Source organism: Bufo bufo, chromosome 1 (assembly GCF_905171765.1).
Source record: "Bufo bufo chromosome 1, aBufBuf1.1, whole genome shotgun sequence".
Lineage (NCBI taxonomy): Eukaryota > Metazoa > Chordata > Amphibia > Anura > Bufonidae > Bufo > Bufo bufo.
In genome coordinates this window covers 838318526-838346155 of record NC_053389.1, presented here as the reverse complement: position 1 = coordinate 838346155, position 27630 = coordinate 838318526, and the positions used below count along the sequence as shown (strand labels likewise).

The 27630-nt window shown below is 54.7% G+C and overlaps 1 protein-coding gene across 2 annotated transcripts in view; it reads right to left on the bottom strand.

Annotated features, from left to right (window-relative positions):
* The window catches only part of TFR2 (transferrin receptor 2), an 82292-nt gene extending 58584 nt beyond the window's left edge, over nucleotides 1-23708 (bottom strand). For both annotated transcript variants that reach the window (XM_040415350.1, XM_040415351.1), the window contains exons 1-3: nucleotides 23594-23708; nucleotides 19080-19254; nucleotides 16693-16879 (exon numbers count right to left, since the gene is read on the bottom strand). In XM_040415350.1, coding sequence (XP_040271284.1) covers nucleotides 16693-16879; nucleotides 19080-19254; nucleotides 23594-23659 — 428 coding nt within the window. In that variant the 5' untranslated portion in view covers nucleotides 23660-23708. The remainder of the gene's footprint in view (nucleotides 1-16692; nucleotides 16880-19079; nucleotides 19255-23593) is intronic.
* Between the last annotated feature and the right edge of the window lie 3922 nt (nucleotides 23709-27630).

Here is a 27630-nt window from a genome sequence, read left to right as displayed (position 1 = left end):
GGGCAGGCTCATAGCTCTCTCTTCTGTCTGTATCACCCTGCAGGAGGAGGGGCAGGCTCAGAGCTCTCTTCTGTCTGTATCACCCTGCAGGAGGAGGGGCAGGCTCATAGCTCTCTTCTGTCTGTATCACCCTGCAGGGGGAGGGGCAGTCTCATAGCTCTCTTCTGTCTGTATCACCCTGCAGGAGGAGGGGCAGGCTCATAGCTCTCTTCTGTCTGTATCACCCTGCAGGGGGAGGGGCAGGCTCATAGCTCTCTTCTGTCTGTATCACCCTGCAGGGGGAGGGGCAGTCTCATAGCTCTCTTCTGTCTATATCACCCTGCAGGAGGAGGGGCAGGCTCATAGCTCTCTTCTGTCTGTATCACCCTGCAGGAGGAGGGGCAGGCTCATAGCTCTCTTCTGTCTGTATCACCCTGCAGGAGGAGGGGCAGGCTCATAGCTCTCTTCTGTCTGTATCACCCTGCAGGAGGAGGGGCAGGCTCATAGCTCTCTTCTGTCTGTATCACCCTGCAGGAGGAGGGGCAGGCTCATAGCTCTCCTCTGTCTGTATCAGCCTGCAGGAGGAGGGGCAGGCTCATAGCTCTCTTCTGTCTGTATCACCCTGCAGGAGGAGGGGCAGGCTCATAGCTCTCTTCTGTCTGTATCACCCTGCAGGGGGAGGGGCAGGCTCAGAGCTCTCTTCTGTCTGTATCACCCTGCAGGAGGAGGGGCAGGCTCATAGCTCTCCTCTGTCTGTATCACCCTGCAGGAGGAGGGGCAGGCTCATAGCTCTCTTCTGTCTGTATCACCCTGCAGGAGGAGGGGCAGGCTCATAGCTCTCTTCTGTCTGTATCACCCTGCAGGAGGAGGGGCAGGCTCATAGCTCTCTCTTCTGTCTGTATCACCCTGCAGGAGGAGGGGCAGGCTCAGAGCTCTCTTCTGTCTGTATCACCCTGCAGGAGGAGGGGCAGGCTCATAGCTCTCTTCTGTCTGTATCACCCTGCAGGGGGAGGGGCAGTCTCATAGCTCTCTTCTGTCTGTATCACCCTGCAGGAGGAGGGGCAGGCTCATAGCTCTCTTCTGTCTGTATCACCCTGCAGGGGGAGGGGCAGGCTCATAGCTCTCTTCTGTCTGTATCACCCTGCAGGGGGAGGGGCAGTCTCATAGCTCTCTTCTGTCTATATCACCCTGCAGGGGGAGGGGCAGGCTCATAGCTCTCTTCTGTCTGTATCACCCTGCAGGAGGAGGGGCAGGCTCATAGCTCTCTTCTGTCTGTATCACCCTGCAGGAGGAGGGGCAGGCTCAGAGCTCTCTTCTGTCTGTATCACCCTGCAGGGGGAGGGGCAGGCTCATAGCTCTCTTCTGTCTGTATCACCCTACAGGAGGAGGGGCAGGCTCATAGCTCTCTTCTGTCTGTATCACCCTGCAGGGGGAGGGGCAGGCTCATAGCTCTCCTCTGTATCACCCTGCAGGGGGAGGGGCAGGCTCATAGCTCTCTTCTGTCTGTATCACCCTGCAGTGGGAGGGGCAGGCTCATAGCTCTCTTCTGTCTGTATCACCCTGCAGGGGGCAGGCTCATAGCTCTCTTCTGTCTGTATCACCCTGCAGGGGGAGGGGCAGGCTCATAGCTCTCTTCTGTCTGTATCACCCTGCAGGAGGAGGGGCAGGCTCATAGCTCTCCTCTGTCTGTATCACCCTGCAGGAGGAGGGGCAGGCTCATAGCTCTCTTCTGTCTGTATCACCCTGCAGGAGGAGGGGCAGACTCATAGCTCTCCTCTGTCTGTATCACCCTGCAGGAGGAGGGGCAGGCTCATAGCTCTCTTCTGTCTGTATCACCCTGCAGGAGGAGGGGCAGGCTCATAGCTCTCTTCTGTCTGTATCACCCTGCAGGAGGAGGGGCAGGCTCATAGCTCTCTTCTGTCTGTATCACCCTGCAGGAGGAGGGGCAGGCTCATTGCTCTCTTCTGTCTGTATCACCCTGCAGGAGGAGGGGCAGGCTCATAGCTCTCTTCTGTCTGTATCACCCTGCAGGAGGAGGGGCAGGCTCATAGCTCTCTTCTGTCTGTATCACCCTGCAGGGGGCGGGGCAGGCTCATAGCTCTCTTCTGTCTGTATCACCCTGCAGGAGGAGGGGCAGGCTCATAGCTCTCTTCTGTCTGTATCACCCTGCAGGGGGAGGGGCAGGCTCATAGCTCTCTTCTGTCTGTATCACCCTGCAGGGGGAGGGGCAGGCTCATAGCTCTCTTCTGTCTGTATCACCCTGCAGGGGGAGGGGCAGGCTCATAGCTCTCTTCTGTCTGTATCACCCTGCAGGGGGCGGGGCAGGCTCATAGCTCTCTTCTGTCTGTATCACCCTGCAGGAGGAGGGGCAGGCTCATAGCTCTCTTCTGTCTGTATCACCCTGCAGGAGGAGGGGCAGGCTCATAGCTCTCTTCTGTCTGAATCACCCTGCAGCAGGAAGGGCAGGCTCATAGCTCTCTTCTGTCTGTATCACCCTGCAGTGGGAGGAGCAGGCTCATAGCTCTCTTCTGTCTGTATCACCCTGCAGGAGGAGGGGCAGGCCCATAGCTCTCCTCTGTCTGTATCACCCTGCAGGAGGAGGGGCAGGCTCATAGCTCTCCTCTGTCTGTATCACCCTGCAGGAGGGGGGGCAGGCTCATAGCTCTCTTCTGTCTGTATCACCCTCCAGGAGGAGGGGCAGGCTCATAGCTCTCTTCTGTCTGTATCACCCTGCAGGGGGAGGGGCAGGCTCATAGCTCTCTTCTGTCTATATCACCCTGCAGGAGGAGGGGCAGGCTCATAGCTGTCCTCTGTCTGTATCACCCTGCAGGGGGAGGGGCAGGCTCACAGCTCTCTTCTGTCTATATCACCCTGCAGGAGGAGGGGCAGGCTCATAGCTCTCTTCTGTCTGTATCACCCTGCAGGAGGAGGGGCAGGCTCATAGCTCTCTTCTGTCTGTATCACCCTGCAGGAGGAGGGGCAGGCTCAGAGCTCTCTTCTGTCTGTATCACCCTGCAGGAGGAGGGGCAGGCTCAGAGCTCTCTTCTGTCTGTATCACCCTGCAGGAGGAGGGGCAGGCTCATAGCTCTCTTCTGTCTGTATCACCCTGCAGGGGGAGGGGCAGGCTCATAGCTCTCTTCTGTCTGTATCACCCTGCAGGGGGAGGGGCAGTCTCATAGCTCTCTTCTGTCTATATCACCCTGCAGGGGGAGGGGCAGGCTCATAGCTCTCTTCTGTCTGTATCACCCTGCAGGAGGAGGGGCAGGCTCATAGCTCTCTTCTGTCTGTATCACCCTACAGGAGGAGGGGCAGGCTCATAGCTCTCTTCTGTCTGTATCACCCTGCAGGGGGAGGGGCAGGCTCATAGCTCTCCTCTGTATCACCCTGCAGGGGGAGGGGCAGGCTCATAGCTCTCTTCTGTCTGTATCACCCTGCAGGAGGAGGGGCAGGCTCATAGCTCTCCTCTGTCTGTATCACCCTGCAGGAGGAGGGGCAGGCTCATAGCTCTCCTCTGTCTGTATCACCCTGCAGGAGGAGGGGCAGGCTCATAGCTCTCTTCTGTCTGTATCACCCTGCAGGAGGAGGGGCAGGCTCATAGCTCTCTTCTGTCTGTATCACCCTGCAGGGGGAGGGGCAGGCTCATAGCTCTCTTCTGTCTGTATCACCCTGCAGGAGGAGGGGCAGGCTCATAGCTCTCTTCTGTCTGTATCACCCTGCAGGGGGAGGGGCAGGCTCATAGCTCTCTTCTGTCTGTATCACCCTGCAGGAGGAGGGGCAGGCTCATAGCTCTCTTCTGTCTGTATCACCCTGCAGGAGGAGGGGCAGGCTCATTGCTCTCTTCTGTCTGTATCACCCTGCAGGAGGAGGGGCAGGCTCATAGCTCTCTTCTGTCTGTATCACCCTGCAGGGGGAGGGGCAGGCTCATAGCTCTCTTCTGTCTGTATCACCCTGCAGGGGGAGGGGCAGTCTCATAGCTCTCTTCTGTCTATATCACCCTGCAGGGGGAGGGGCAGGCTCATAGCTCTCTTCTGTCTGTATCACCCTGCAGGAGGAGGGGCAGGCTCATAGCTCTCTTCTGTCTGTATCACCCTAAAGGAGGAGGGGCAGGCTCATAGCTCTCTTCTGTCTGTATCACCCTGCAGGGGGAGGGGCAGGCTCATAGCTCTCCTCTGTATCACCCTGCAGGGGGAGGGGCAGGCTCATAGCTCTCTTCTGTCTGTATCACCCTGCAGGAGGAGGGGCAGGCTCATAGCTCTCCTCTGTCTGTATCACCCTGCAGGAGGAGGGGCAGGCTCATAGCTCTCTTCTGTCTGTATCACCCTGCAGGAGGAGGGGCAGGCTCATAGCTCTCTTCTGTCTGTATCACCCTGCAGGAGGAGGGGCAGGCTCATAGCTCTCTTCTGTCTGTATCACCCTGCAGGGGGAGGGGCAGGCTCATAGCTCTCTTCTGTCTGTATCACCCTGCAGGAGGAGGGGCAGGCCCATAGCTCTCCTCTGTCTGTATCACCCTGCAGGAGGAGGGGCAGGCTCATAGCTCTCCTCTGTCTGTATCACCCTGCAGGAGGAGGGGCAGGCTCATAGCTCTCTTCTGTCTGTATCACCCTGCAGAAGGAGGGGCAGGCTCATAGCTCTCTTCTGTCTGTATCACCCTGCAGGGGGAGGGGCAGGCTCATAGCTCTCTTCTGTCTATATCACCCTGCAGGAGGAGGGGCAGGCTCATAGCTGTCCTCTGTCTGTATCACCCTGCAGGGGGAGGGGCAGGCTCACAGCTCTCTTCTGTCTATATCACCCTGCAGGAGGAGGGGCAGGCTCATAGCTCTCTTCTGTCTGTATCACCCTGCAGGAGGAGGGGCAGGCGCATAGCTCTCTTCTGTCTGTATCACCCTGCAGGAGGAGGGGCAGGCTCATAGCTCTCTTCTGTCTGTATCACCCTGCAGGGGGCGGGGCAGGCTCATAGCTCTCTTCTGTCTGTATCACCCTGCAGGGGGAGAGGCAGGCTCATAGCTCTCTTCTGTCTGTATCACCCTGCAGGAGGAGGGGCAGGCTCATAGCTCTCCTATGTCTGTATCACCCTGCAGGAGGAGGGGCAAGCTCATAGCTCTCCTCTGTCTGTATCACCCTGCAGGAGGAGGGGCAGGCTCATAGCTCTCCTCTGTCTGTATCACCCTGCAGGAGGAGGGGCAGGCTCATAGCTCTCCTCTGTCTGTATCACCCTGCAGGAGGAGGGGCAGGCTCATAGTTCTCCTCTGTCTGTATCACCCTGCAGGAGGAGGGGCAGGCTCATAGCTCTCTTCTGTCTGTATCACCCTGCAGGGGGCGGGGCAGGCTCATAGCTCTCTTCTGTATCACCCTGCAGGAGGAGGGGCAGGCTCATAGTTCTCTTCTGTCTGTATCACCCGCAGGAGGAGGGGCAGGCTCATAGCTCTCTTCTGTCTGTATCACCCTGCAGGAGGAGGGGCAGGCTCATAGCTCTCTTCTGTCTGTATCACCCTGCAGGAGGAGGGGCAGGCTCATAGCTCTCTTCTGTATGTATCACCCTGCGGGGGGAGGGGCAGGCTCATAGCTCTCCTCTGTATGTATCACCCTACAGGGGGAGGGGCAGGCTCATAGCTCTCTTCTGTCTGTATCACCCTGCAGGAGGAGGGGCAGGCTCATAGCTCTCTTCTGTCTGTATCACCCTGCAGGGGGAGGGGCAGGCTCATAGCTCTCTTCTGTCTGTATCACCCTGCAGGAGGAGGGGCAGGCTCATAGCTCTCTTCTGTCTGTATCACCCTGCAGGAGGAGGGGCAGGCTCATAGCTCTCTTCTGTCTGTATCACCCTGCAGGAGGAGGGGCAGGCTCATAGCTCTCTTCTGTCTGTATCACCCTGCAGGAGGAGGGGCAGGCTCATAGCTCTCTTCTGTCTGTATCACCCTGCAGGAGGAGGGGCAGGCTCATAGCTCTCTTCTGTCTGTATCACCCTGCAGGGGGAGGGGCAGGCTCATAGCTCTCTTCTGTCTGTATCACCCTGCAGGGGGAGGGGCAGGCGCATAGCTCTCTTCTGTCTGTATCACCCTGCAGGAGGAGGGGCAGGCTCATAGCTCTCTTCTGTCTATCACCCTGCAGGAGGAGGGGCAGGCTCATAGCTCTCTTCTGTCTGTATCACCCTGCAGGAGCAGGGGCAGGCTCATAGCTCTCTTCTGTCTGTATCACCCTGCGGGGGGAGGGGCAGGCTCATAGCTCTCTTCTGTCTGTATCACCCTGCAGGGGGAGGGGCAGGCTCATAGCTCTCTTCTGTCTGTATCACCCTGCAGGAGGAGGGGCAGGCTCATAGCTCTCTTCTGTCTGTATCATCCTGCAGGAGGAGGGGCAGGCTCATAGCTCTCTTCTGTCTGTATCACCCTGCAGGGGGAGGGGCAGGCTCATAGCTCTCTTCTATATCACCCTGCAGGAGGAGGGGCAGGCTCATAGCTCTCTTCTGTCTGTATCACCCTGCAGGAGGAAGGGGCAGGCTCATAGCTCTCCTCTGTCTGTATCATCCTGCAGGAGGAGGGGCAGGCTCATAGCTCTCCTCTGTCTGTATCACCCTGCAGGGGGAGGGGCAGGCTCATAGCTCTCTTCTGTCTGTATTACCCTGCAGGGGGAGGGGCAGGCTCATAGCTCTCTTCTGTCTGTATTACCCTGCAGGGGGAGGGGCAGGCTCATAGCTCTCTTCTGTCTGTATCACCCTGCAGGAGGAGGGGCAGGCTCATAGCTCTCTTCTGTCTGTATCACCCTGCAGGAGGAGGGGCAGGCTCATAGCTCTCTTCTGTCTGTATCACCCTGCAGGGGGAGGGGCAGGCTCATAGCTCTCTTCTGTCTGTATATCACCCTGCAGGAGGAAGGGCAGGCTCATAGCTCTCTTCTGTCTGTATCACCCTGCAGGAGGAGGGGCAGGCTCATAGCTCTCTTCTGTCTGTATCATCCTGCAGGAGGAGGGGCAGGCTCATAGCTCTCTTCTGTCTGTATCACCCTGCAGGGGGAGGGGCAGGCTCATAGCTCTCTTCTATATCACCCTACAGGAGGAGGGGCAGGCTCATATCTCTCTTCTGTCTGTATCACCCTGCAGGAGGAGGGGCAGGCTCATAGCTCTCTTCTGTCTGTATCACCCTGCAGGAGGAGGGGCAGGCTCATAGCTCTCTTCTGTCTGTATCACTCTGCAGGGGGAGGGGCAGGCTCATAGCTCTCTTCTGTCTGTATCACCCTGCAGGAGGAGGGGCAGGCTCATAGCTCTCTTCTGTCTGTATCTCCCTGCAGGGGGAGGGGCAGGCTCATAGCTCTCTTCTGTCTGTATCACCCTGCAGGAGGAGGGGCAGGCTCATAGCTCTCCTCTGTCTGTATCACCCTGCAGGAGGAGGGGCAGGCTCATAGCTCTCCTGTCTGTATCGCCCTGCAGGGGGAGGGGCAGGCTCATAGCTCTCTTCTGTCTGTATCACCCTGCAGGAGGAGGGGCAGGCTCATAGCTCTCTTCTGTCTGTATCACCCTGCAGGGGTAGGGGCAGGCTCATAGCTCTCTTCTGTCTATATCACCCTGCAGGAGGAGGGGCAGGCTCATAGCTGTCCTCTGTCTGTATCACCCTGCAGGGGGAGGGGCAGGCTCACAGCTCTCTTCTGTCTATATCACCCTGCAGGAGGAGGGGCAGGCTCATAGCTCTCTTCTGTCTGTATCACCCTGCAGGAGGAGGGGCAGGCTCATAGCTCTCTTCTGTCTGTATCACCCTGCAGGAGGAGGGGCAGGCGCATAGCTCTCTTCTGTCTGTATCACCCTACAGGAGGAGGGGCAGGCTCATAGCTCTCTTCTGTCTGTATCACCCTGCAGGGGGCGGGGCAGGCTCATAGCTCTCTTCTGTCTGTATCACCCTGCAGGGGGAGAGGCAGGCTCATAGCTCTCTTCTGTCTGTATCACCCTGCAGGAGGAGGGGCAGGCTCATAGCTCTCCTATGTCTGTATCACCCTGCAGGAGGAGGGGCAAGCTCATAGCTCTCCTCTGTCTGTATCACCCTGCAGGAGGAGGGGCAGGCTCATAGCTCTCCTCTGTCTGTATCACCCTGCAGGAGGAGGGGCAGGCTCATAGCTCTCCTCTGTCTGTATCACCCTGCAGGAGGAGGGGCAGGCTCATAGTTCTCCTCTGTCTGTATCACCCTGCAGGAGGAGGGGCAGGCTCATAGCTCTCTTCTGTCTGTATCACCCTGCAGGGGGCGGGGCAGGCTCATAGCTCTCTTCTGTATCACCCTGCAGGAGGAGGGGCAGGCTCATAGTTCTCTTCTGTCTGTATCACCCTGCAGGAGGAGGGGCAGGCTCATAGCTCTCTTCTGTCTGTATCACCCTGCAGGGGGAGGGGCAGGCTCATAGCTCTCTTCTGTCTGTATCACCCGCAGGAGGAGGGGCAGGCTCATAGCTCTCTTCTGTCTGTATCACCCTGCAGGAGGAGGGGCAGGCTCATAGCTCTCTTCTGTCTGTATCACCCTGCAGGAGGAGGGGCAGGCTCATAGCTCTCTTCTGTATGTATCACCCTGCGGGGGGAGGGGCAGGCTCATAGCTCTCCTCTGTATGTATCACCCTACAGGGGGAGGGGCAGGCTCATAGCTCTCTTCTGTCTGTATCACCCTGCAGGAGGAGGGGCAGGCTCATAGCTCTCTTCTGTCTGTATCACCCTGCAGGGGGAGGGGCAGGCTCATAGCTCTCTTCTGTCTGTATCACCCTGCAGGAGGAGGGGCAGGCTCATAGCTCTCTTCTGTCTGTATCACCCTGCAGGAGGAGGGGCAGGCTCATAGCTCTCTTCTGTCTGTATCACCCTGCAGGAGGAGGGGCAGGCTCATAGCTCTCTTCTGTCTGTATATCACCCTGCAGGAGGAGGGGCAGGCTCATAGCTCTCTTCTGTCTGTATCACCCTGCAGGGGGAGGGGCAGGCTCATAGCTCTCTTCTGTCTGTATCACCCTGCAGGAGGAGGGGCAGGCTCATAGCTCTCTTCTGTCTGTATCACCCTGCAGGGGGAGGGGCAGGCTCATAGCTCTCTTCTGTCTGTATCACCCTGCAGGGGGAGGGGCAGGCGCATAGCTCTCTTCTGTCTGTATCACCCTGCAGGAGGAGGGGCAGGCTCATAGCTCTCTTCTGTCTATCACCCTGCAGGAGGAGGGGCAGGCTCATAGCTCTCTTCTGTCTGTATCACCCTGCAGGAGGAGGGGCAGGCTCATAGCTCTCTTCTGTCTGTATCACCCTGCGGGGGGAGGGGCAGGCTCATAGCTCTCTTCTGTCTGTATCACCCTGCAGGGGGAGGGGCAGGCTCATAGCTCTCTTCTGTCTGTATCACCCTGCAGGAGGAGGGGCAGGCTCATAGCTCTCTTCTGTCTGTATCATCCTGCAGGAGGAGGGGCAGGCTCATAGCTCTCTTCTGTCTGTATCACCCTGCAGGGGGAGGGGCAGGCTCATAGCTCTCTTCTATATCACCCTGCAGGAGGAGGGGCAGGCTCATAGCTCTCTTCTGTCTGTATCACCCTGCAGGAGGAAGGGGCAGGCTCATAGCTCTCTTCTGTCTGTATCACCCCACAGGTGGAGGGGCAGGCTCATAGCTCTCCTCTGTCTGTATCATCCTGCAGGAGGAGGGGCAGGCTCATAGCTCTCTTCTGTCTGTATCACCCTGCAGCAGGAGGGGCAGGCTCATAGCTCTCTTCTGTCTGTATCACCCTGCAGGAGGAGGGGCAGGCTCATAGCTCTCTTCTGTCTGTATCACCCTGCAGGAGGAGGGGCAGGCTCATAGCTCTCTTCTGTCTGTATCATCCTGCAGGAGGAGGGGCAGGCTCATAGCTCTCTTCTGTCTGTATCACCCTGCAGGGGGAGGGGCAGGCTCATAGCTCTCTTCTATATCACCCTGCAGGAGGAGGGGCAGGCTCATAGCTCTCTTCTGTCTGTATCACCCTGCAGGAGGAGGGGCAGGCTCATAGCTCTCTTCTGTCTGTATCACCCTGCAGGAGGAGGGGCAGGCTCATAGCTCTCTTCTGTCTGTATCACTCTGCAGGGGGAGGGGCAGGCTCACAGCTCTCTTCTGTCTGTATCACCCTGCAGGAGGAGGGGCAGGCTCATAGCTCTCTTCTGTCTGTATCAACCTGCAGTAGGAGGGGCAGGCTCATAGCTCTCCTCTGTCTGTATCACCCTGCAGGAGGAGGGGCAGGCTCATAGCTTTCCTGTCTGTATCGCCCTGCAGGGGGAGGGGCAGGCTCATAGCTCTCTTCTGTCTGTATCACCCTGCAGGAGGAGGGGCAGGCTCATAGATCTCTTCTGTCTGTATCACCCTGCAGGAGGAGGGGCAGGCTCATAGCTCTCTTCTGTCTATATCACCCTGCAGGAGGAGGGGCAGGCTCATAGCTCTCTTCTGTCTGTATCACCCTGCAGGGGGAGGGGCAGGCTCATAGCTCTCTTCTGTCTGTATCACCCTGCAGGAGGAGGGGCAGGCTCATAGCTCTCTTCTGTCTGTATCACCCTGCAGGAGGAGGGGCAGGCTCATAGCTCTCTTCTGTCTGTATCACCCTGCTGGAGGAGGGGCAGGCTCATAGCTCTCTTCTGTCTGTATCACCCTGCAGGAGGAGGGGCAGGCTCATAGCTCTCTTCTGTCTGTATCACCCTGCAGGAGGAAGGGGCAGGCTCATAGCTCTCTTCTGTCTGTATCACCCTGCAGGAGGAGGGGCAGGCTCATAGCTCACTTCTGTCTATATCACCCTGCAGGAGGAGGGGCAGGTTCATAGCTCTCCTCTGTCTGTATCACCCTGCAGGGGGAGGGGCAGGGTCATAGCTCTCTTCTGTCTGTATCACCCTGCAGGAGGAGGGGCAGGCTCATAGCTCTCTTCTGTCTGTATCACCCTGCAGGAGGAGGGGCAGGCTCATAGCTCTCTTCTGTCTGTATCACCCTGCAGGAGGAGGGGCAGGCTCCTAGCTCTCTTCTGTCTGTATCACCCTGCAGGGGGAGGGGCAGTCTCATAGCTCTCTTCTGTCTGTATCACCCTGCAGGGGGAGGGGCAGGCTCATAGCTCTCCTCTGTCTGTATCACCCTGCAGGAGGAGGGGCAGGCTCATAGCTCTCTTCTGTCTGTATCACCCTGCAGGAGGAGGGGCAGGGTCATGGCTCTCTTCTGTCTGTATCACCTTGCAGGAGGAGGGGCAGGCTCATAGCCCTCTTCTATATCACCCTGCAGGGGGCGGGGCAGGCTCATAGCCCTCTTCTATATCACCCTGCAGGGGGCAGGGCAGGCTCATAGCTCTCTTCTGTCTGTATCACCCTGCAGGGGGAGGGGCAGTCTCATAGCTCTCCTCTGTCTGTATCACCCTGCAGGGGGAGCGGCAGGCTCATAGCTCTCTTCTGTCTGTATCACCCCACAGGGGGAGGGGCAGGCTCATAGCTCTCTTCTGTCTGTATCACCCTGCAGGAGGAGGGGCAGGCTCATAGCTCTCCTCTGTCTGTATCACCCTGCAGGGGGAGGGGCAGGCTCATAGCTCTCTTCAGTCTGTATCACCCTGCAGGGGGAGGGGCAGGCTCATAGCTCTCTTCTGTCTGTATCACCCTGCAGGGGGAGGGGCAGGCTCATAGCTCTCTTCTGTCTGTATCACCCTGCAGGGGGAGGGGCAGGCTCATAGCTCTCTTCTGTCTGTATCACCCCGCAGGGGGAGGGGCAGGCTCATAGCTCTCTTCTATATCACCCTGCAGGGGGAGGGGCAGGCTCATAGCTCTCTTCTGTCTGTATCACCCTGCAGAGGGAGGGGCAGGCTCATAGCTCTCTTCTGTCTGTATCACCCTGCAGGAGGAGGGGCAGGCTCATAGCTCTCTTCTGTCTGTATCACCCTGCTGGAGGAGGGGCAGGCTCATAGCTCTCTTCTGTCTGTATCACCCTGCAGGAGGAGGGGCAGGCTCATAGCTCTTCTGTCTGTATCACCCTGCAGGAGGAGGGGCAGGCTCATAGCTCTCTTCTGTCTGTATCACCCTGCAGGAGGAGGGGCAGGCTCATAGCTCACTTCTGTCTATATCACCCTGCAGGAGGAGGGGCAGGTTCATAGCTCTCCTCTGTCTGTATCACCCTGCAGGGGGAGGGGCAGGGTCATAGCTCTCTTCTGTCTGTATCACCCTGCAGGAGGAGGGGCAGGCTCATAGCTCTCTTCTGTCTGTATCACCCTGCAGGAGGAGGGGCAGGCTCATAGCTCTCCTCTGTCTGTATCACCCTGCAGGAGGAGGGGCAGGCTCATAGCTCTCTTCTGTCTGTATCACCCTGCAGGAGGAGGGGCAGGCTCATAGCTCTCTTCTGTCTGTATCACCCTGCAGGGGGAGGGGCAGGCTCATAGCTCTCTTCTGTCTGTATCACCCTGCAGGGGGAGGGGCAGGCTCATAGCTCTCTTCTGTCTGTATCACCCTGCAGGAGGAGGGGCAGGCTCATAGCTCTCTTCTGTCTGTATCACCCTGCAGGAGGAGGGGCAGGCTCCTAGCTCTCTTCTGTCTGTATCACCCTGCAGGGGGAGGGGCAGTCTCATAGCTCTCTTCTGTCTGTATCACCCTGCAGGGGGAGGGGCAGGCTCATAGCTCTCCTCTGTCTGTATTACCCTGCAGGAGGAGGGGCAGGCTCATAGCTCTCTTCTGTCTGTATCACCCTGCAGGAGGAGGGGCAGGGTCATGGCTCTCTTCTGTCTGTATCACCCTGCAGGAGGAGGGGCAGGCTCATAGCCCTCTTCTATATCACCCTGCAGGGGGCGGGGCAGGCTCATAGCCCTCTTCTATATCACCCTGCAGGGGGCAGGGCAGGCTCATAGCTCTCTTCTGTCTGTATCACCCTGCAGGGGGAGGGGCAGTCTCATAGCTCTCCTCTGTCTGTATCACCCTGCAGGGGGAGGGGCAGGCTCATAGCTCTCTTCTGTCTGTATCACCCCACAGGGGGAGGGGCAGGCTCATAGCTCTCTTCTGTCTGTATCACCCTGCAGGAGGAGGGGCAGGCTCATAGCTCTCCTCTGTCTGTATCACCCTGCAGGGGGAGGGGCAGGCTCATAGCTCTCTTCTGTCTGTATCACCCCGCAGGGGGAGGGGCAGGCTCATAGCTCTCTTCTGTCTGTATCACCCTGCAGGGGGAGGGGCAGGCTCATAGCTCTCTTCTGTCTGTATCACCCCGCAGGGGGAGGGGCAGGCTCATAGCTCTCTTCTATATCACCCTGCAGGGGGAGGGGCAGGCTCATAGCTCTCTTCTGTCTGTATCACCCTGCAGAGGGAGGGGCAGGCTCATAGCTCTCTTCTGTCTGTATCAACATGCAGGGGGAGGGGCAGGCTCATAGCTCTCTTCTGTCTGTATCACCCTGCAGGAGGAGGGGCAGGCTCATAGCTCTCTTCTGTCTGTATCACCCTGCAGGAGGAGGGGCAGGCTCATAGCTCTCTTCTGTCTGTATCACCCTGCAGGGGGAGGGGCAGGCTCATAGCTCTCCTCTGTCTGTATCACCCTGCAGGAGGAGGGGCAGGCTCATAGCTCTCTTCTGTCTGTATCACCCTGCAGGAGGAGGGGCAGGCTCTTAGCTCTCCTGTCTGTATCGCCCTGCAGGGGGAGGGGCAGGCTCATAGCTCTCTTCTGTCTGTATCGCCCTGCAGGGGGAGGGGCAGGCTCATAGCTCTCTTCTGTCTGTATCACCCTGCAGGAGGAGGGGCAGGCTCATAGATCTCTTCTGTCTGTATCACCCTGCAGGAGGAGGGGCAGGCTCATAGCTCTCTTCTGTCTATATCACCCTGCAGGAGGAGGGGCAGGCTCATAGCTCTCTTCTGTCTGTATCACCCTGCAGGAGGAGGGGCAGGCTCATAGCTCTCTTCTGTCTGTATCACCCTGCAGGAGGAAGGGGCAGGCTCATAGCTCTCTTCTGTCTGTATAACCCTGCAGGAGGAGGGGCAGGCTCATAGCTCACTTCTGTCTATATCACCCTGCAGGAGGAGGGGCAGGTTCATAGCTCTCCTCTGTCTGTATCACCCTGCAGGGGGAGGGGCAGGGTCATAGCTCTCTTCTGTCTGTATCACCCTGCAGGAGGAGGGGCAGGCTCATAGCTCTCTTCTGTCTGTATCACCCTGCAGGAGGAGGGGCAGGCTCATAGCTCTCTTCTGTCTGTATCACCCTGCAGGAGGAGGGGCAGGCTCCTAGCTCTCTTCTGTCTGTATCACCCTGCAGGGGGAGGGGCAGTCTCATAGCTCTCTTCTGTCTGTATCACCCTGCAGGGGGAGGGGCAGGCTCATAGCTCTCCTCTGTCTGTATCACCCTGCAGGAGGAGGGGCAGGCTCATAGCTCTCTTCTGTCTGTATCACCCTGCAGGAGGAGGGGCAGGGTCATGGCTCTCTTCTGTCTGTATCACCCTGCAGGAGGAGGGGCAGGCTCATAGCCCTCTTCTATATCACCCTGCAGGGGGCGGGGCAGGCTCATAGCCCTCTTCTATATCACCCTGCAGGGGGCAGGGCAGGCTCATAGCTCTCTTCTGTCTGTATCACCCTGCAGGGGGAGGGGCAGTCTCATAGCTCTCCTCTGTCTGTATCACCCTGCAGGGGGAGGGGCAGGCTCATAGCTCTCTTCTGTCTGTATCACCCCACAGGGGGAGGGGCAGGCTCATAGCTCTCTTCTGTCTGTATCACCCTGCAGGAGGAGGGGCAGGCTCATAGCTCTCTTCTGTCTGTATCACCCTGCAGGAGGAGGGGCGGGCTCATAGCTCTCTTCTGTTTGTATCACCCTGCAGGAGGAGGGGCAGGCTCATAGCTCTCCTCTGTCTGTATCACCCTGCAGGGGGAGGGGCAGGCTCATAGCTCTCTTCTGTCTGTATCACCCCGCAGGGGGAGGGGCAGGCTCATAGCTCTCTTCTGTCTGTATCACCCTGCAGGGGGAGGGGCAGGCTCATAGCTCTCTTCTGTCTGTATCACCCCGCAGGGGGAGGGGCAGGCTCATAGCTCTCTTCTGTCTGTATCACCCTGCAGGGGGAGGGGCAGGCTTATAGCTCTCTTCTATATCACCCTGCAGGGGGAGGGGCAGGCTCATAGCTCTCTTCTGTCTGTATCACCCTGCAGAGGGAGGGGCAGGCTCATAGCTCTCTTCTGTCTGTATCACCATGCAGGGGGATGGGCAGGCTCATAGCTCTCTTCTGTCTGTATCACCCTGCAGGAGGAGGGGCAGGCTCATAGCTCTCTTCTGTCTGTATCACCCTGCAGGGGGAGGGGCAGGCTCATAGCTCTCTTCTGTCTGTATCACCCTGCAGGAGGAGGGGCAGGCTCATAGCTCTCTTCTGTCTGTATCACCCTGCAGGGGGAGGGGCAGGCTCATAGCTCTCCTCTGTCTGTATCACCCTGCAGGAGGAGGGGCAGGCTCATAGCTCTCTTCTGTCTGTATCACCCTGCAGGAGGAGGGGCAGGCTCATAGCTCTCTTCTGTCTGTATCACCCTGCAGGGGGAGGGGCAGGCTCATAGCTCTCTTCTGTCTGTATCACCCTGCAGGAGGAGGGGCAGGCTCATAGCTCTCTTCTGTCTGTATCACCCTGCAGGAGGAGGGGCAGGCTCATAGCTCTCTTCTGTATCACCCTGCAGGAGGAGGGGCAGGCTCATAGCTCTCTTCTGTCTGTATCACCCTGCAGGAGGAGGGGCAGGCTCATAGCTCTCCTCTGTCTGTATCACCCTGCAGGAGGAGGGGCAGGCTCATAGCTCTCTTCTGTCTGTATCACCCTGCAGGGGGAGGGGCAGGCTCATAGCTCTCTTCTGTCTGTATCACCCTGCAGGAGGAGGGGCAGGCTCATAGCTCTCTTCTGTCTGTATCACCCTGCAGGGGGAGGGGCAGGCTCATAGCTCTCTTCTGTCTGTATCACCCTGCAGGAGGAGGGGCAGGCTCATAGCTCTCTTCTGTCTGTATCACCCTGCAGGAGGAGGGGCAGGCTCATAGCTCTCTTCTGTCTGTATCACCCTGCAGGGGGAGGGGCAGGCTCATAGCTCTCTTCTCTCTGTATCACCCTGCAGGAGGAGGGGCAGGCTCATAGCTCTCTTCTGTCTGTATCACCCTGCAGGAGGAGGGGCAGGCTCATAGCTCTCTTCTGTCTGTATCACCCTGCAGGAGGAGGGGCAGGCTCATAGCTCTCTTCTGTCTGTATCACCCTGCAGGGGGCGGGGCAGGCTCATAGCTCTCTTCTGTCTGTATCACCCTGCAGGGGGAGGGGCAGGCTCATAGCTCTCCTCTGTCTGTATCACCCTGCAGGGGGAGGGGCAGGCTCATAGCTCTCTTCTGTCTGTATCACCCTGCAGGGGGAGGGGCAGGCTCATAGCTCTCTTCTGTCTGTATCACCCTGCAGGAGGAGGGGCAGGCTCATAGCTCTCCTGTCTGTATCACCCTGCAGGAGGAGGGGCAGGCTCATAGCTCTCTTCTGTCTGTATCACCCTGCAGGGGGCGGGGCAGGCTCATAGCTCTCCTGTCTGTATCACCCTGCAGGAGGAGGGGCAGGCTCATAGCTCTCTTCTGTCTGTATCACCCTGCAGGAGGAGGGGCAGGCTCATAGCTCTCTTCTGTCTGTATCACCCTGCAGGAGGAGGGGCAGGCTCATAGCTCTCTTCTGTCTGTATCACCCTGCAGGAGGAGGGGCAGGCTCATAGCTCTCTTCTGTCTGTATCACCCTGCAGGGGGCGGGGCAGGCTTATACTGTACATCATATGATGCTCGGGGTTCTTCTTACCTTATGTTTTCCTCCATGTGCTCTCCGTCGGTCAGATACTTGGTGAACAGATCCTTCAGCTCTGACCAGTCCATTGTTACGGGTTCAGAACGTCCTTGCTCATAAGACTCGTCCGATGTGAAGTCTCCGTCGCTGCTGTCGCATGTTGTGCACGGACGGCGAGTGCTGATATATCCCAGTAGAAAAGCTGCAGATAAGGAATGGACAGATGAGGGGTACGACCCAACAGGTAATATCTATCTATCTAGTCTGTCCATCTGTCCGTCAGCCTGTCTGTCTGTCTATCCCATAGCTACTAAAGTGCTCCCTGATGAGCTCATATGAATGTAGCAGTGAAATTCGTCGGGGCGAGGGGTTTGCTCTACATCCGGCATAGGGCATTAGCCGACCCGCCAGCGCACAGTATATGGGTGACCTCAGCAGAGGCCTCCTGCCTGGAGCTCTCTGTATGTTCCATGCTTCTGTTCTAACATTAGTAAAGGTCATGTATTAGGGCTCATGCACACGACCGCACCGTGTTTTGCGGTCTGCAAATTGTGGATCCGCAAAACACGGATGCCGTCCGTGTTTTCTGCAATTTGCAGAACAGAACAGGAGGCCCATGATAGAAATGCCTATTATTGTCCTCAAAATGGACAAGAATAAGACATGTTCTATTTGTTTTGCGGAGCCACGGAACGGAGCAATGGATGCGGACAGCACATCTTTTGCAGCCCCATTGAAGTAAATGGGTCCGCTTCCGAGCCGCAAAAAAATGCAGCTCTGATGCAGACCTAAACAACGGTCGTGTGCATGAGCCCTTAGAGTGTCTCCCCTCTCTACACTGACCTGGTATTGCTGGAAGGTGAGAATAGCCAGGGTGAGAATAGCCTGGGTGAGAGAATAGCCTGGGTGAGAGAATAGCCTGGTTGAGAGAATAGCCTGGGTGAGAGAATAGCCTGGGTGAGGAGAATAGCCTGGGTGAGGAGAATAGCCTGGGTGAGGAGAATAGCCTGGGTGAGGAGAATAGCCTGGGTGAGGAGAATAGCCTGGGTGAGGAGAATAGCCTGGGTGAGGAGAATAGCCTGGGTGAGGAGAGTAGCCTTGGTGAGAGAATAGCCCGGGTGAGAAGAGTAGCCTGGGTGAGAGAGTAGCCAGGGTGAGAGAATAGCCTGGGTGAGGAGAATAGCCTGGGTGAGGAGAATAGCCTGGGTGAGGAGAATAGCCTGGGTGAGGAGAATAGCCTGGGTGAGGAGAATAGCCTGGGTGAGGAGAATAGCCTGGGTGAGGAGAGTAGCCTGGGTGAGGAGAATAGCCTGGGTGAGGAGAATAGCCTGGGTGAGGAGAGTAGCCTTGGTGAGAGAATAGCCCGGGTGAGAAGAGTAGCCCGGGTGAGAAGAGTAGCCTGGGTGAGAAGAGTAGCCAGGGTGAGAGAGTAGCCAGGGTGAGAGAGTAGCCAGGGTGAGAGAGTAGCCAGGGTGAGAGAGTAGCCTGGGTGAGAGAGTAGCCTGGGTGAGAGAGTAGCCTGGGTGAGAGAGTAGCCTGGGTGAGAGAGTTGCCTGGGTGAGAGAGTAGCCTGGGTGAGAGAGTTGCCTGGGTGAGAGAGTAGCCTGGGTGAGAGAGTAGCCTGGGTGAGAGAGTAGCCTGGGTGAGAGAGAGAGAGTAACCTGGGTGAGAGAGTAACCTGGGTGAGAGTAGCCTGGGAGAGAATAGTCAGGGGTGAGAATAGCCTGGGTGAGAATAGCCTGGGTGAGAGAGTAGCCTGGGTGAGAGAGTAGCCTGGGTGAGAGAGTAGCCTGGGTGAGAGAGTAGCCTGGGTGAGAGAGTAGCCTGGGTGAGAGAGTAGCCTGGGTGAGAGAGTAGCCTGGATGAGCGTAGCCTGGGTGAGAATAGCCTGGGTGAGAGAGTAGCCTGGGTGAGAGAGTAGCCTGGGTGAGAGAGTAGCCTGGGTGAGAGAGTAGCCTGGGTGAGAGAGTAGCCTGGGTGAGAGAGTAGCCTGGGTGAGAGAGTAGCCTGGGTGAGAAAGTAGCCTGGGTGAGAAAGTAGCCTGGGTGAAAGTAGCCTGGGAGAGAATAGCCAGGGTTAGAATAGCCTGGGTGAGCATAGCCTGGGTGAGAATAGCCTGGGTGAGAATAGCCTGGGTGAGAGAGTAGCCTGGGTGAGAGAGTAGCCTGGGTGAGAGAGTAGCCTGGATGAGAGAGTAGCCTGGGTAAGAGAGTAGTCTGGGTGAGAGAGTAGCCTGGATGAGAGAGTAGCCTGGGTAAGAGAGTAGTCTGGGTGAGAAAGTAGCCTTGGTGAGAGTAGCCTGGGGTGAGAATAGCCGCCCACAGACTGAGGTTTCTCCGGGCAGGGGCAGCATAAGACTGCACGTGTGCTGCATGCATTACTGGACGTATACAGGCACTGACCGATGAATCCTGTCACTATCACGGCGATGATAAGTTTTTGGTACTGGGGTGAGATGCTGAATCTGGAGGCCTTTGGACTGGACCTCTGGTCGGTACGTGGAAAATCCTCAATGTGGAGCTCAGCCTCATCTTCCTCTTCTACCCCACGATAAATGGAAAATGACTGAGATGGCATCTGTACAGTATGATACAAGGGGCACATGTTATATACGGACTGCCTGCACAGTCCAAAGACACAGAGAGCATTGCAAAAGTATCTGCACCCTAAATCAAATCCTATGTACACACTTCACTGGATGATAGTGATACATGTATCATATAGAGAGCAGGATATGAACCAACATAATATACAGGGAATATGTAGTATGATCCTAGAGACGGGGTCATTACATACATGTATCATATAGAGAGCTGGATATGGACATATATAATATATACAGTCAGGTCCATAAATATTGGGACATGGACACAATCCTGACATTTCTGGCTCTATACATCACCACAATGGATTTGAAATGAAACGGACAAGATGTGCTTTACCTGCAGACTGTCAGCTGTAATCTGAGGGATTTACATCCAAATCAGGTGAACGGTGCAGGAATTACAGCAGTTACATATGTGCCTCCCACTTGTTAAGGGACCAAAAGTAATGGGACATAATAATAATCATTAAACTTCCACTTTTTAATACTTGGTTGTAAATCCTTTGCAGTCAATTACAGCCTGAAGTCTGGAACGCATAGACATCACCAGACGCTGGTTTCATCCCTGGTGATGCTCGGCCAGGCCTCTACTGCAACTGTCTTCAGTTCCTGCTTGTTCTTGGGGCATTTTCCCTTCAGTTTTGTCTTCAGCAAGTGAAATGCTCAATCGGATTCAGGTCCGGTGATTGACTCGGCCATTGCAGAACATTCCACTTCTTTCCCTTAGAAAACTCTTTGGTTGCTTTTGCAGTTTGCTTTGGGTCATTGTCCATCTGCACTGTGAAGCGCCGTCCAATGAGTTCTGAAGCATTTGGCTGAATATGAGCAGATAATATTGCCCGAAACACTTCAGAATTCATCCTGCTGCTTTTGTCAGCAGTCACATCATCAATAAATACAAGAGAAGCAGTTACATTGGCAGCCATACATGTCCACGCCATGACACTACCACCACCATGCTTCACTGATGAGGTGGTATGCTTAGGATCATGAGCAGCTCCTTTCCTTCTCCATACTCTTCTCTTCCCATCACTCTGGTACAAGTTGATCTTGGTCTCATCTGTCCATAGGATGTTGTTCCAGAACTGTGAAGGCTTTTTTAGATGTCGTTTGGCAAACTCTAATCTGACCTTCCTGTTTTTGAGGCTCACCAATGGTTTACATCTTGTGGTGAACCCTCTGTATTCACTCTGGTGGAGTCTTCTCTTGATTGTAGGCTTTGACACACATACACCTACCTCCTGGAGAGTGTTCTTGATCTGGCCAACTGTTGTGAAGGGTGTTTTCTTCACCAGGGAAAGAATTCTTCGGTCATCCACCACAGTTGTTTTCCGTGATCTTCCGTGTCTTTTGGTGTTGCTGAGCTCACCGGTGCGTTCCTTCTTTTTAAGAATGTTCCAAACAGTTGTTTTGGCCAGGCCTAATGTTTTTGCTATCTCTCTGATGGGTTTGTTGTGTTTTTTTCAGCCTAATGATGGCTTCACTGATAGTGACAGCTCTTTGGATCTCATCTTGAGAGCTGACGGCAACAGATTCCAAATGCAAACAGCAGACTGGAAATGACCTCTGGACCTTGTATCTGCTCATTGTAATTGGGATAATGAGGGAATAACACACACCTGGCCATGGAACAGCTGAGAAGACAATTGTCCCATTACTTCTGGTCCCTTAACAAGTGGGAGGCACAGATGTAACTGCTGTAATTCCTGCACTGTTCACCTGATCTGGATGTAAATCCCCTCAGATTACAGCTGACAGTCTGCAGGTAAAGCACATCTTGTCCGCTTCATTTCACATCCATTGTGGTGGTGTATAGAGCCAAAAATGTTAGAATTGTGTCCATGTCCCAATATTTATGGACCTGGCTGTAGGTAGTAAGTAGTATGATCCTAGTGACAGGGGTCATTACATACATGTATCATATAGAGAGCAGGATATGGACACATATATTATATAGGTAGTAAGTAGTATGATCCTAGTAACGGGTCATTACATATACAGTGGGATGTGAAAGTTTGGGCCACCTTGTTAATCGTCATGATTTTCCTGTATAAATCGTTGGTTGTTACAATAAATATATCATATAGGAGACGCACACAGTGATATCTGAGAAGTGAAATGACGTTTATTGGATTTACAGAAAGTGCTATAATTGTTTATACAGAATTCGTCAGGTGCAGACATTTGTTGTCATTTTATTGATTCCAAAACCTTTAGAACTAATTATTGGAACTCAGATTGGCTTGGTAAGCTCAGTGACCCCTGACCTACATACACAGGGGAATCCAATTATGAGAAAGAGTATTTAAGGGGGTCAATTGTAAGTTTCCCTCCTCTTTTAATTTTCTCTGAAGAGTACCAACATGGGGGTCTCAAAACAACTCTCTAATGACCTGAAGACAAAGATTGTTCACCATCATGGTTTAGGGGAAGGATACAGATGTCTCAGAGATTTCCGCTTCTGTTTCCACAGTTAGGAACATATTGAGGAGATGGAAGACCACAGGCTCAGTTCAAGTTAAGGCTCGAAGTGGCAGACCAAGAAAAATCGCGGATAGACAGAAGTGACGAATGGTGAGAACAGTCAGAGTCAACCCACAGACCAGCACCAAAGACCTACAACATCATCTTGCTGCAGATGGAGTCGCTGTGCATCGTTCAGCCATTCGGCGCACTTTACACAAGGAGAAGCTGGATGCGAGAGCGATGCAGAGGAAGCCTTTTCTCCCCTTGAGGTGGGCTAAAGCACATTGGGACAAGCCAGCTTCATTCTGGAATAAGGTGCTGTGGACGGATGAAACTAACATTGAGTTATTTGGCCATAACAAGGGGCGTTATGGATGGAGGAAGAAGAGCACAGCATTCCAAGAAAAACACCTGCTCCCTACAGTAGAATATGGTGGTGGTTCCATTATGCTGTGGGGCCAGTGCAGGGACTGGGAATCTTGTCAGAGTTGAGGGACGCATGGATTCCACTCAGTATCAGCAGATTCTGGAGACCAATGTCCAGGAATCAGTGACAAAGCTGAAGCTGCGCCGGGGCTGGATCTTTCACCAAGACAACGACCCTAAACACTGCTCAAAATCCACTAAGGCATTTATACAGAGGAACAAGTACAATGTTCTGGAATGGCCTCTCAGTCCCCAGACCTGAATATAAAGAGAGCTGTCCATGCTCGGAAGCCATCCAACCTGAATGAACTAAAGATGTTCTGTAAAGAGGAAAGGTCCAAAATACCTTCAACCAGAATCCAGACTCTCATTGGAACCTACAGGCAGCATTTAGAGGCTGGAATTTCTGCAAAAGGAGGATCTACTAAATATTGATTTCATTTCTTTTTTGTGGTGCCCAAATTTATGCACCTGCCTAATTCTGTATAAACAATTATAGCACTTTCTGTAAATCCAATAAACGTCATTTCACTTCTCAGATATCACTGTGTGTGTCTCCGATATCAGTGTTTCCCAACCAGTGTGCCTCCAGCTGTTGCAAAACTACACCTCCCAGCATGCCCGCACAGCCAAATGCAGTCCGGGCATGCTGGGAGTTGTAGTTTTGCAACAGTTGGAGGCACACTGGTTGGGAAACACTGTCCTATATGATAGATTTATCGTAACAACCAACGATTTATACAGGAAAATCATGACGATTAACAAGGTTGCCCAAACTTTCGCATCCCACTGTATGTATCATATAGAGCTTGATATGGACATTGTCTGTAAAGCGCTGAGGAATATAGTAGCGCTATATAAGTGCATAAAATAAATAGGTAGTAACATCCTAGTGACAGGGGTCATTACATACATGTATCATATATAGCAGGATATGGACACATATAATATACAGGTAATACAGGGGTCATTACATACATGTATCATATATAGCAGGATATGGACACATATAATATACAGGTAGTACAGGGGTCATTACATACATGTATCATATATAGCAGGATATGGACACATATAATATACAGGTAGTACAGGGGTCATTGCATACATGTATCATATATAGCAGGATATGGACACGTAATACAGGGGTCATTACATACATGTATTATATATGGCAGGATATGGACACATATAATATACAGGTAGTACAGGGGTCATTACATACATGTATCATATATAGCAGGATATGGACACATATAATATACAGGTAGTACAGGGGTCATTACATACATGTATCATATATAGCAGGATATGGACACGTAATACAGGGGTCATTACATACATGTATTATATATGGCAGGATATGGACACATATAATATACAGGAAATATTAATGAAGGATATACATAGTGCACTCACCGCAGCATGGAATATCTTTCGCACTGATTCCATATCATGTCCTGCAGAGAGAAATGAATAACACATATCTCAGTGTCCCACATGTAGGAACGCCCAGCAGAGGGCAACTCCCAACCACCATCACATATGTAACATGGTGCAACCACAGAATATGAACCAAGTAAGATGCATTGCCAATACATGTGAACTCGCAGCCCCCACCACCTCTCCCAGATACCCACTACTCCAGCTCCAGAGGTGGGAGAAGAGACAGGGTCACATCTGAAAAGTGCAAAATAATTCCAGCCACTGCTCAGAAATTAGATGTCGCTCCTACCATGGTGCCACTGGTGGTAGCTTTTAACATGGTGGCTGCTATCATGGTGGTGCCAGTGGTGGTAGATGCTATCATGGTGGTGCCAGTGGTGGTAGATGCTATCATGGTGGTGCCAGTTGTGGTAGATGCTATCATGGTGGTGCCAGTGGTGGTCGATGCTATCATGGTGGTGCCGGTGGTGGTCGATGCTATCATGGTGGTGCCAGTTGTGGTAGATGCTATCATGGTGGTGTGAGTGGTGGTAGATGCTATCATGGTGGTGCCAGTTGTGGTAGATGCTATCATGGTGGTGCCAGTTGTGGTAGATGCTATCATGGTGGTGCCAGTTGTGGTAGATGCTATCATGGTGGTGCCAGTGGTGGTAGATGCTATCATGGTGGTGTGAGTGGTGGTAGATGCTATCATGGTGGTGCCAGTGGTGGTAGATCCTATCATGGTGGTGCCAGTGGTGGTAGATGCTATCATGGTGGTGCCAGTTGTGGTAGATGCTATCATGGTGGTGCCAGTGGTGGTAGATGCTATCATGGTGGTGCCAGTGGTGGTAGATGCTATCATGATGGTGCCAGTGGTGGTAGATGCTATCATGATGGTGCCAGTTGTGGTAGATGCTATCATAGTGGTGGCAATCTAAGAGGGTTTGCTATGGTGGCTTCTAGGTCCAGGAATCTTGTGTGGCATTTATTGAGGCACGTCCTCAGTTTGTTCCACACAGTATTTTGGGGCACTGCACTGGCCCCTGGTGCCCCCGTGTTTGACATGTTGGAATTTTGTCCCTTGATGCTTTATATTCACCCTGCTGATGATCTACATGCACAGTGCTGAGCAGATCCTAACGTGAGGATGTTCAGAAGGACCGGTGACACCATTGTCCCATCCACCGCTCCCATTACATAGAGAGGGCAGCCGCCTCTATAGATAGCACAGTGAATGACCCCCATCCTACTGTATATGAGACATAGGTGACTACAGGGTGACACTTCTCTGGGGGGCGCGCTCAGCAGTAGATCTATGGGTGGCAGCTTCAATATTCAACAGGCATTTTCTGGCATGAGCTCATCGCTGGTGACACGCCTGTGATAAGACAATCTGTCCTTCAACATATGCTTAATGTGGAACCGTAATGGGGTCACACCCACACCCCGAACAGAACGCCGGCAGCACATCAGGTCACTGAATTACAGGAGGGAATGTGAGCAAGGGCGAGGCGGGAGGCGCAGGAGACCTCATCTCATCCTCACCAGACTGTCAGTACAGGGGCACCCAAAATAATCCACATGTCAGGAGCAAAACTTCTACTGCACCTCAACCCTAATCACAGAGACCTCCGCAGTGTGAGCGCTCTTACAGTACAGACCTCCGCAGTGTGACCGCTCTTACGGTACAGACCTCCGCAGTGTGAGCGCTCTTACAGTACAGACCTCCGCAGTGTGAGCGCTCTTACAGTACAGACCTCCGCAGTGTGACCGCTCTTACAGTACAGACCTCCGCAGTGTGACCGCTCTTACAGTACAGACCTCTGCAGTGTGACCGCTCTTACAGTACAGACCTCCGCAGTGTGACCGCTCTTACAGTACAGACCTCCGCAGTGTGACCGCTCTTACAGTACAGACCTCCGCAGTGTGAGCGCTCTTACAGTACAGACCTCCGCAGTGTGACCGCTCTTACAGTACAGACCTCCGCAGTGTGACCGCTCTTACAGTAGAGACCTCCGCAGTGTGACCGCTCTTACAGTACAGACCTCCGCAGTGTGACCGCTCTTACGGTACAGACCTCCGCAGTGTGACCGCTCTTACGGTACAGACCTCCGCAGTGTGAGCGCTCTTACGGTACAGACCTCCGCAGTGTGACCGCTCTTACAGTACAGACCTCCGCAGTGTGAGCGCTCTTACAGTACAGACCTCCGCAGTGTGACCGCTCTTACAGTACAGACCTCTGCAGTGTGACCGCTCTTACAGTACGGACCTCCGCAGTGTGACCGCTCTTACAGTACAGACCTCCGCAGTGTGAGCGCTCTTACAGTACAGACCTCCGCAGTGTGACCGCTCTTACAGTACAGACCTCCGCAGTGTGACCGCTCTTACAGTACAGACCTCCGCAGTGTGACCGCTCTTACGGTACAGACCTCCGCAGTGTGAGCGCTCTTACAGTACAGACCTCCGCAGTGTGAGCGCTCTTACAGTACAGACCTCCGCAGTGTGACCGCTCTTACAGTACAGACCTCCGCAGTGTGACCGCTCTTACAGTACAGACCTCCGCAGTGTGACCGCTCTTACAGTACAGACCTCCGCAGTGTGACCGCTCTTACAGTACAGACCTCCGCAGTGTGACCGCTCTTACAGTAGAGACCTCCGCAGTGTGACCGCTCTTACAGTACAGACCTCCGCAGTGTGAGCGCTCTTACAGTACAGACCTCTGCAGTGTGACCGCTCTTACAGTACAGACCTCCGCAGTGTGACCGCTCTTACAGTACAGACCTCCGCAGTGTGACCGCTCTTACAGTAGAGACCTCCGCAGTGTGAGCGCTCTTACAGTACAGACCTCCGCAGTGTGACCGCTCTTACAGTACAGACCTCCGCAGTGTGACCGCTCTTACAGTAAAGACCTCCGCAGTGTGACTGCTCTTACAGTAAAGACCTCCGCAGTGTGACTGCTCTTACAGTACAGACCTCCGCAGTGTGACCGCTCTTACAGTAAAGACCTCCGCAGTGTGACTGCTCTTACAGTACAGACCTCCGCAGTGTGACCGCTCTTACAGTACAGACCTCCGCAGTGTAACCGCTCTTACAGTACAGACCTCCGCAGTGTGACCGCTCTTACAGTACAGACCTCCGCAGTGTGACCGCTCTTACAGTACAGACCTCCGCAGTGTGACCGCTCTTACAGTGCAGACCTCCGCAGTGTGACCGCTCTTACAGTACAGACCTCCGCAGTGTGACCGCTCTTACAGTACAGACCTCCGCAGTGTGACCGCTCTTACAGTACAGACCTCCGCAGTGTGACCGCTCTTACATTACAGACCTCCGCAGTGTGACCGCTCTTACAGTACAGACCTCCGCAGTGTGACCGCTCTTACAGTACAGACCTCCGCAGTGTGACCGCTCTTACAGTACAGACCTCCGCAGTGTGAGCGCTCTTACAGTAGAGACCTCCGCAGTGTGACCGCTCTTACAGTACAGACCTCCGCAGTGTGAGCGCTCTTACAGCACAGACCTCCGCAGTGTGACCGCTCTTACAGTACAGACCTCCGCAGTGTGACCGCTCTTACAGTACAGACCTCCGCAGTGTGACCGCTCTTACAGTACAGACCTCCGCAGTGTGACCGCTCTTACAGTACAGACCTCCGCAGTGTGACCGCTCTTACAGTACAGACCTCCGCAGTGTGACCGCTCTTACAGTACAGACCTCCGCAGTGTGACCGCTCTTACAGTACAGTCCTCCGCAGTGTGAGCGCTCTTACAGTACAGACCTCCGCAGTGTGACCGCTCTTACAGTACAGACCTCCGCAGTGTGACCGCTCTTACAGTACAGTCCTCCGCAGTGTGACCGCTCTTACAGTACAGACCTCCGCAGTGTGAGCGCTCTTACAGTACAGACCTCCGCAGTGTGAGCGCTCTTACAGTACAGACCTCCGCAGTGTGACCGCTCTTACAGTACAGACCTCCGCAGTGTGAGCGCTCTTACAGTACAGACCTCCGCAGTGTGACCGCTCTTACAGTACAGA